Raw genomic sequence first — 10041 nt, 5'->3', positions numbered from 1 at the left:
CTCAACTCATCATATTTTATTATTTAAAATTTGCCCAAACCTTAAGTCGCATGTTCATCAGACACTCCTGAAACGCTTGTAGCAGTCTCGCTGGTGTGACGTCTGACATTTTCCAATGTGTCTCTTTGATCCGGAAGAAATCTTAGAGTGTCGTAAGTGCAGCGTTGACCAAGGCCAAACATAGACATGCAACATAACTTTACCGTAAAAGAAATTATGTTTTCGTCATCACAGTTCCGGTCACCTGCCAACGAGATGTGTTCTGCCTGCTTGACACCGGTGTACCCGGTGGAAAGAATGGTGGTCAACAAGCTAACCCTGCACCACAACTGTTTCTGCTGTAAGCACTGCAAGAAGAAGCTCAGGTGAGACACATCTTACTATAAACCTGCTAAAAAGAATCCTCTACAATCCTTTATAGCTGGCCGTCATAATAGTAACAGCCAGAGTAAGAAGGATTTAAAAAAAACCAAACAAACTATTTTTTTGTTTGCATTGCAGCACTCACAACTATTCATCTCTTTATGGAGAGTTCTACTGCATCTCCCACTACCAGCAGTTGTTTAAGAGAAGGGGGAACTATGATGAAGGATTTGGGCACACACAACATAAAGACCGCTGGCTTCACAAAAATACAGGAACAGATGAGCCCGATGCCAAAATGACCAAAAACAACTTAAAAACGCCTGCTGAGCTGCTCAGTCCGACGGCTGGCATAAACGAGCGCAAGGATAAGAGTGTTGCTGATGTTAAGGGCAAGCTCAAAGTAAGATGGCCTCCAGAGAGGAATATTACCAGGGCCAATCCGACACAGCCAACAAATGCACCAGTGCTGAAAAATAAGGCGCATGAAGCCGGCAAACCGGCTACCGTCGGTGAATCAGAGCGTTGGAGGAGTGACAAACCTGACTATAGGAGAGAAATGACAAACACAGCAGGGAAGGGACAGTCTAAGACAGTAAATTTGGTCTCAGCTAAAAAGTCGCCTCCTGGGAAACCAGTGTCAATGAAGGATTCAACAAAAGCAGCCCAAATCTCCATCCCTCCAATGGAGCGTGAAATTCCTTTGCGCACCTCTGTGAAAAACCAAAGAGCAGTTCAGACAAGAGTGGTGACCCTTTCAAAACTGAACAGCAGTCCAGTTTCTAACAATCTGGAAGCCTCTCAAAATAAAGTTCGGAAATCTGTCCGATTTGCTCAGAAGGTTGATGTGGCTTTGTGTGACCAGTCTAGGCAGATCGGTTCTGGAGCTGAATCTGAAAACTCCCCAGAGCAATCAGAGCAAAGCCTTACAAGTAGCTCCCAGCATGAAACAGAGACCAATGACATGGAAGTAGATTCTTTAAGCAATGGACTTGAAGAAAGTAATGTGACCCCTGAGATGACTCTATGTCAAGACAACAGAGACCCAACAACTGAACCAAACCAGGAGTCCAATGTTGATGTGGAGACCAGGCAGGAAATGCCACGAATGGATGATGTAACCCTGCCAGAAGATGTGGAGGAGGTCAAAGGCTCACTTGATTGTCAAAGTCACACAGACATATCCAGTTTGACTGAAGATAATACAACACAACATGAACCATCTGAGAAAGCAGATGTTGCTTCAACGGGTCAGGTCAGCACATGTGGTTCTGAGGATCTGAATGGTCCACAAAATCCTGCGGGACATGTGACCGAAGAGGAGGCCAGTCTTGAAATGAATGAAAACCAGTTGACAACAGCCAGTTCGAACAGTGAGAAAGAAAACACTGCAATTCAGAAGAAGGCTCTACCAAGAACAAACTCAAAAACCAAACTAGGATCCTTGTCCAAAGGAAGGAGTCCTTTGACGAAGCTCTTTACATCAACTGGTAGCGACAAAGCAACAAGAGTAGAAACAAAGGATGCAAAGAAAACTGATGTGAAACCTGGTGGTGGACTGTTTGGAAGACTGTTTCAATCATCCTCTGACGCAACAAAAACACCTGCACAGCCAGAGGAACATACCAAAACCAATACCGCTAATGAGACAGCAGAGATGGAACCAGAGACTAAGACGGAAGAGAATAAGGGGGAGAACATTTCTGAAGTTGCACCTTTGGAACCAGAAGCTCCAAATCAGACAAGCTCAGAGCTTTCTGAGGAAACTATCACAACATCTATAGAGCAGGTCAACTTGTCCCAGGAATCCATCAAAGAAACCAGTGAGCATCTACTAACTCCAGAGAAAACTGATGAAAACCCAGCCTATCAAGAATCAGATTTAAATATCACTGCAGCTACAGATCAGTCTGCAAATGATCCAGAAAAACAACCTGAAATCCTCCTTACTGATACGAGTTTACCAAACCCAGACCCAGAACAATCAGTCATTGAGTCGACACCTGAAGGAAGCAGTGATGAACATTTAACTTATCCTGTTGTTGATGATAACTTCGGAGAAGTTGTGAATTCAACCCAGGTGGGTGAAGGATCCATTCAGATAAGTACCGACGAATCTTCTCCAAATTCAGACAAACTGCTTGACGCACCCGATGAAACGGGAGGAAACCTGAGCAGTGAAACGCTTTTCAGCTCCAGTGCTGAAAATCCACAAGATCAGACCAACTTCTTTGATTTGTCTGAGAGCTCCAGCCTGGCAGGTTCCTCCCCTCTGAGTGCCTCAACTGAGACTGCTGCAGCTCTTCCTCATGATTTCAGCTTGATGGACACTCAGCTGCTGTCAGCTGAGGCAGAGGCTTCCCTCGTAATGACAGATCCACCACCTGACCCCGACTCGGCTTTACTCTCCGTAAAGCAAGAAGACAACCTGGACCCTTTCAGTGGAGTCAACCAAACAAATGACCAGATTGCTGACTTCGACATATTCGGCTCGAGCAACGATTTCTTCTCTCAGCCTATTCTTTTCGACGCGCCTGACCCAAATGGAGAAGAAGTTTCAACAAATCAATTTTCTGCCTTTCCTGATGACATCTTTGGAGTTAGTCATACCTCAGACAGCACAGCTCTGTTTCCAGTGCAACCGAACATCTCCAACGTTTCTAACTCACTGAACGATTTGCTCGGATCTGACGCACCGTCCACTGTCGCTCCTCCCACTCAGATAGATCTTTTTGCTGGAGACATTTTTGCCACAGATGCACAGTTACTCGCCGTAGCAGAACCAAGCGATGCTGATGTGTTTGGAGATAATCTGTTGGTCTCTGAAGGCAACAACACTGAGCAGAAATCAGAAAGCAGCAGCTGGATGGACGATTTGCTTGGGTAATGTCGGGCTTTTGTTTTGACTTCCGTTTACAGATCCGACCCTGGCAAGCCAGTGGATACACATTATGAACAAATCAACTAAATTACATATTTTTACCAAATTCAATCAGATTAGAAATTTTTTGTTTGATAAGTACTCTTTCAATAAAGAACAATTTATGTACATATTATATTATGGATAACGTCACATGATTTGCAGGAAGATTTTTTTGTTAATAGACACAAACGTAAGAAAGATTTAAGAGAAGATATATGAAAATGTATCTTGTAAATGAATAGTCCTTTCTCTGAATGTATTCATCAATGACTTGTGTAATAAACGTTCAAATGTATGAACTATGACATGGTTGAGTCATTTTCTAAGTTTAACGTAAATAGGATATATTTATCTCTTTTTTTTTGATTGAGGGGAGAGGAGGCAGGGGTAGGAATTTTTTATTTGATTCCAGGTAAACATAAAGATAAAACAAAGAAGAAAATGTAATCTGCGTGATAAAGGCAGCCCATATTTCCATGGACTGCATTAACGGGTGCTATCTTGCTGAAAAACTGCGCCCCCGATGGTCATTCGTGGAAATGCAGGACTGATGGGGGATTTATTTATTTTTTTAAAGAATTTTTTCGGCACTAGTAGCCTCCACATTTCAGTAATCCAACATGAAGGGAGCAGCGAGAGGAAAGACATGCGGCAAAAGAAACGAGGATGGGAGTCGAGGTTGGATTGATATTACACTATATGTGGTTGGTCTATTTGCGATGACTTTGTGTAATAGAAAGATGGTAAATGGTCTCAATTTATGCAGCACTTTCCCTGGATACATCAACAGACAGCTCAGAAGGTAACTTGGCCGGAAGCAAAAGCTGGAATCAAACCTTCAACCTTCTGATTGCAAAACAACTGACACTGTATAGCTCAGAAGTAAAGCAACAGGATGGTTGTGTTCTTCCCGGGAGTTCTGGATTTGAGCCACAAAGAACTCAGTTCTTGTTCTTGTTCTTGGAGCCTCAGGTAAAAGAACAAATCTCTGTTCTTGCAGAATAAGTGTTGGCCTCTCCTCTCTCAAAGTAGCTACAGTTAGGTAAATGGTAACCATGAATGTTGCCAGTAATGGATTTTGAAACAGGTAGACAGGCAAAAGTTCATAACGTGTTCTCCTCAGAAGGTGAATCGGATCCTGATGCTGCGACTCTGAAAGGCAGAAAGTAAAAAGAAGTGAAGGATGACGCATGGCGAGTAGCTTCTCCAGAGATCGGTGTCGACCACACTCGTCTACCTGTTTTTCTCCGCCTCTTCAGCTGTCTCAGGAAGCTCAGTTTTCTTGGTCTCTGGGAGCAGGAAGCCGAGGGCTCCGCCGACGATTGTCAGGCTGCTTGAGACGATGGGGATGACCCAGTGGTACACAGCCAGCATGTTCAGCAGCGGCGCCAGTAACACTCCTGCTCTTGCTGCTATCGAGCCCAGAGCGGTGGCAGTTTGTCTGAAACGTATTAGATGACTCGACTGCTAATGCTGTCCGAACACTAGTGGCTTTTCGCTGACAACAAGAAGAGCTCCTACCGAACTGATGTTGGACTCAACTCCTGGATGTAGGCGTCTACATCCAGGAGTTGAGTGCTACAGAACCAGCCCAGACCAGGAAGAAGCGAGCGGCCACAGCCAAAGACGTAACAGCTAGAGCATGTTCTAGGAAGGGGGATAAAAGAAAGAATGACAAATAGACCAAGCACGTATTGTGTAATATCAATCCAACCAAAAGGTTTACCTTGAGGAACAGCAACAATGAGCAAAGAAGAAAGTCCTCCTATTACCAGGGTAAATATGAATAACGCTTTTCTCCCAAAAATCTCCAACAGCCACATGGAGAATAGAACAGCAGGTATTTCAAAAGCACCAAAGAGGAACTGGGTCAAAAAGATGCTAAAGCCAAGGTTTCCCATGTCTAAGTACAGGCAGTAGATGCAGAGGTTCAGTGAAAACCTGGAAACAGGCAGAGGTCAGTTAGTCAGAGTCAGAAACAACCAATTTAACATTTCAGGTTCATAGCTGGTCAATAATTCTGGAATAAACCAAACTCGGATCTTCTGGTTTAGCGCAGTAAAGATATCGACTTGTTCTACAGAGCATTGCGATGTCCATTGTTTGTTTTGCATTACTCACTTACCAAGCCAGGACAACAGTAAGGAAATATCTGGTGAGCAGTGGGGATCTGAAAATGATCTTCATGCCACCATTGTTTGGGGTTGTGTTCACGGTAACCTGTGGTAGAAATTCTGGTTAAGATCGGACTCGATCCTAGATAAATACAGTTAAAACAATTTGATATATTATGACTACGCAGTTGAAGCAGTTGTTTCAAAGCATTAAGACAAAATTATTACCTAAAACCGTCCAACTAACCATTTGACAAAGGACACATTTTGAAGACTTTAAAGCAAACCAATAATTTATGGAAGTATAGAAACTGGAACCTCAATGAAATACCTTGGAAGCGTAATTAATTCTGCGTCACAGCAGAATAGACAGAAAGTGTTAGCATTAGCCTAGTAATACAGCTAGCTACTGTAATGCTAGGCTAACACTACAGTAAGCTACTGTTATCTGCTGTAGCCTAGGTATTAGCTGGACAGATGATGGTAAACTATCTGTCTAGCACTACAGATAATCACAGTACTGCAGTTTTTTATCAGTACTAATGCTACTGACAAAAACTTTATCAGTAGCTGGAAGATATGAGTTTACAGAGGACTGCAGCTGTATGTGTCTGATGTCAGACATATCTTTGGAAACAAATAATAAAACTCAATACATTTCAGGAAACGTCCTTAACCTTTCTAAGACCATGATAAAGCAGCATATCGTGCTTTAGAAAGTTGGCTGGGGACTAAATATCTCTTCTAAACAAAAAGATAAGAGAGGCTACAACTATAATCACAAGACTAATCATGTAAGATTATTATAATATATCTGCTATAAAGTATCAGGATTGCAAATGCAGATGAGTTTTCGAGAACAAAACCGTCTCAGTCGGTGAGTCTCTACTGAAAAGTAATACTTTAACAGTTAGTTGGCATCCTGAACCTTTTCCAGCAGAGAGTGAGGGACCGGCTGTTTGTTAACAGCGGCTGCTTTGGCAATGAGCTGCTTCACTTCCTCTGTCCGTCCCTTGTTTAACAGCCACCTGGCTGACTCTGGGATGAACCTGGTGAGGAAAAAGGTAAGTGTAACTTTGAAAGTATCTGGAAACAGCTGACTTTTAAATCCTAACACACCATATGTAGACAGCAACCACCGCAAGAGGCGCTGCAGAGATCAGTTGAGCCACTCTCCACTTTCTGATGCCATAGACGGTACCAGCCAGGACGCACTGTCCGACCGAGCCGAAGAACTGCGTCACACATGCCCCCCACGACCTTTTGGACACGCCGATCCATTCGGTGGCTGCAGCAAGGAAAAAGCACAATGCCAGAAGCAGCAGGCACACGTTTTGCATGGATAAGGTCCTAAAAAGCATGCACAATTTAAACGAGACCAATGAAATATACGTACCCAGTATAATACAGTTGACTCGATATCCACCAGCTCCAATTCCCATCATGAAAATGGACGCTAAGTATAAGTAAATGCTGGGGCACAGAGCTGTTGTTAAGGTGAACACAAACGATATCACCGCTGGAATTTGAGTTGCTCGCTTACGACCGAACCTTCAAAAGTAAGGAGAGACCAAAGTGATGTAATGAAAGCCAGACAGTGGAAAATGTGTTGCCCAATGAAATACAGCAAAGTTTGTGTTTGCAACTTCTCACCAGGTGAAAAATGTCAAGATGTTTAGACATATGTTTTGCAAGGCACTCTAGAAACCTGACATTATAAAAAGTGGAGAGGAGTCTGCTTTGTTATTCCGACTTACGATTCAGCAAAAGGTCCAAACATGAGAGAACCCAGGAGGATTCCAGCCAAAAACACCGTTTGTATCACTCCCACCATGTTGGACCGGCCACACACCAAATCAAACTGCAAACATTTAGATGGTTCAGTAGATCTTGATTGACCGAATGACAAGTTAAGAGTTTATACTCTAGCACTTACATCAGTAACTATGGTGGATTCATACAGCATGCTGCCATAAACCCATCCATCCCTGCAGCCTGTTGTCTCATTGAGGCCGAACTCCCTGATATCCTGGATGTCCCAGTCCACAGGGACGAACATCCGACAGCGGCTGAAGCTCCCATCCTCCTCCCTGGGCACGGTGAGGTTCAGCTGCTCCTCTGTGGTCAGGTTAGCAGCTCTGAGGATCCAGTCCGTGTTGCAGTGGCGCTCTGGGTCGGACTGGATGAAAAGAAAGCTGGACATCAGAAAACCCTGGCAGAAGTTTGGAAACGCGAGTGCAGTAAGAGTAAGCTGCTGGAACAAGCCAAACTCTCCAATGTTCCTGAGGATCTCTCCAAAGTCTGCCATGTTGGTGTCACTTCGATGTGTGAAGACCAAACAACAGATTTAAGCGGCGTTAACGTTTAACTACTTATCTCACCTCGAAGCAAGACAACAGCATGTTTAATTTTACGGTTTCCAATGGAAAAAAACTAGGGCTCAATTACTTTCCACAGGAATCCCTAGGAACATGTCACTTATCAGCAGGCATGTCTACGGATTTTGCTGACAGTACATCCATATATCTGGATGTCTCTTTGTGATTAAAAATAATTTGGACTGAACTTCAGCCAAGACAGTTTTATGTTGCTTTGTCAGACGTTCTGCACTCTAAAATTTGCAGTAAAACAATGACCTTTGAATTTTCTTACAATTTTCTACGACACTTTAGATAAGCCTGTTTGCATACATTGCAGATGGATTATATGCAGTCCAAAGTATAGCTGACTCGTAAAATGTTGCATGAAGTTCAAAGGACTTCATAAAAAAAATTATATATATATATCTACAGTATGTACGTATATACCCGATATCTATATCTACATATATATATATATATATACAGTACAGACCAAAAGTTTGGACACACTTTCTAATTGAATTCAATGAGAAGGTGTGTCCAAACTTTTGGTCTGTACTGTATATATATATATATATATATATATATATATATATATACAATTTTTTCAGTTGTGAACATACAGTTTTGTGGAAAAATATTAGATCCACCAATTATAAATGTTCTCTGCTTTGGCTTTTTCACACTTTAATGTTTGAGTCTTTGTGTCATCAAGCTAACTCCAATGTCAGAAGTTAACCTGAGTAACAACAAAACACAGTTTTTAAACAACATAAACTAAATTAATGATTTTTTTTATGGTCTTGTCCAAAACTGAACAAAATACTGCTTAACCCTGAAGATAAAAAAGGATCAAGATGAGTTCAATTTAATTGATGTAAAACTCTTTGCAGTTAATCACAAATCCTAGTTGGCAGCTGTTGCTACCAAAGTTAGCACAACCAGTTTTGCTGCTTCATTATTTGAACATACTTTTCAATTTAGTCATGTAAATTTTGTTTTATAAAACAATATGTTTGATAATCTGAAACATTTAGGTCTGACAAAAAGCAAATGCGGAAGAGAATCTGTAAGGGGGTCAAATACATATTCAGACTTTTTGTAAATGCAAAAAGTATTTACAATGGTTTAATTAAAGTTATTAAAGTGAAATAAGTTCACCTCCACATATCTACAGTTACGCAAAGCCTTCACTGTGCATAACTGGCTGCTTTAATTTGTGCAGGTAACGGAATAAAAGCGAGAGCCAATAAATTACCTTGTAAAAGAACTCCAGTGGCTTTAAAGGCGAAACCACATGAGCTTCAGTGTGTCGGTGTAAACAGGACGCATTGAAAGGTTGACACAACTCATGTCAACATCAATGACGCAAACAAGTTCAAATGTAACCAGGGAAACAAAAATGGTTTGGTTTACGCTAAATGTCAGCCCCACATGGTTTAAAACAAGCTGTCAGCAAGTGTGTGTAAGTGTGTGTGTGTGCTTTCGAAAAGCAACTCTGAACTTGAAAATAAAACACTGATAATATATACATACATATCTGTTCTAGTATGTAGGAACAACATGTTTATATGTAGTTTTATCTCAGCATAGTGAAATATGGAAAATACTTTGTATTTTATAAATAGTTTATATACATGTAATTACATAGTGTGCATAACTGGCTACTTTAATTTGTGCAGGTTACGGAATAAAAGAGGAAGCCAATAAAAGCGATATATTTTTACAATATATAGCTTTTACAATATATTAAATATTAAGGGTATGATTACAACATCTGGCCAGTAGGTGTCAGATTATAGCGCTTTCTTTAAAATAGACAGCAGGTGGGTGTACTTTATCTTTATCAAGTAATAATCTGTCTCATCAGTGGTAAAATGATTACTCCAGTATCTGAAAGCTATTTTTCATAAAAAGGAAATATAGATTTTTATTTCTGCTCCTAAAAATATAGATACTGACTTGCAGGTAAACAAAACTAAGTGTTCATAGCTGTAGCTTGAAAATTGTGACTGTAGATGAGAAACAACATACGATGGAGAGGAACAGGAAGGACAGTAGAAATCTGGGCTGTTGCCTGGCAACACCGACTGGGACAGTCCTCCTTAAGAGACAGTTTGGGTCAAATGGTGATTCTGAATCGTCTCGGATTCTCAATCTAAAACACTGATCAGTGAGTATGTGTTCTTGGGATCCTAATAAAATACTACAACTTTACTTTTAGAGAAATTTGTTGTTTTTTGTTTTTTTTAGTATGAAGGTAGAAAAAAAGCTGCAAACT

The 10041-nt window shown here is 41.3% G+C and overlaps 1 protein-coding gene across 2 annotated transcripts; it reads right to left on the bottom strand.

The window, feature by feature from the left end:
* Positions 1-3269: 3269 nt before the first annotated feature.
* LOC114146777 (solute carrier family 22 member 13-like) lies at positions 3270-7946 on the bottom strand. 2 transcript variants are annotated; one of them, XM_028021125.1, is made up of 9 exons: positions 7337-7946; positions 7158-7261; positions 6797-6951; positions 6520-6688; positions 6329-6449; positions 5412-5506; positions 4808-5227; positions 4524-4727; positions 3270-4438 (listed from the first exon to the last, which is right to left on the bottom strand). In XM_028021125.1, the coding sequence occupies exons 1-9, from the start codon at positions 7706-7708 to the stop codon at positions 4390-4392; spliced, it is 1689 nt and encodes a 562-aa protein (XP_027876926.1). In that variant the 5' UTR covers positions 7709-7946; the 3' UTR covers positions 3270-4389. The 2 variants fall into 2 exon arrangements, with proteins under 2 accessions (XP_027876926.1, XP_027876927.1); XM_028021126.1 differs by lacking the exon at positions 3270-4438 and having other exon boundaries at positions 4602-4727; positions 4808-4933; positions 5013-5227; positions 7337-7941.
* Positions 7947-10041: the final 2095 nt, after the last annotated feature.

The sequence above is a fragment of the Xiphophorus couchianus genome, chromosome 6 (assembly GCF_001444195.1).
Source record: "Xiphophorus couchianus chromosome 6, X_couchianus-1.0, whole genome shotgun sequence".
Lineage (NCBI taxonomy): Eukaryota > Metazoa > Chordata > Actinopteri > Cyprinodontiformes > Poeciliidae > Xiphophorus > Xiphophorus couchianus.
This window is presented reverse-complemented; position numbering and strand designations above follow the sequence as displayed.

What these genes read in the sequence shown, in the direction of transcription:
- LOC114146777 (XM_028021125.1), bottom strand. Translation starts at nt 7,708, where the DNA reads ATGGCAGACTTTGGAGAGATCCTCAGGAACATTGGAGAGTTTGGCTTG. An exon ending in CTTACTGTTGTCCTGGCTTG is followed by an intron (nt 5,228 to 5,411) that starts GTAAGTGAGTAA and finishes GCCTGTTTCCAG; the next exon opens with GTTTTCACTGAACCTCTGCA. An exon ending in TTGAGTCCAACATCAGTTCG is followed by an intron (nt 4,728 to 4,807) that starts GTAGGAGCTCTT and finishes AATACGTTTCAG; the next exon opens with ACAAACTGCCACCGCTCTGG.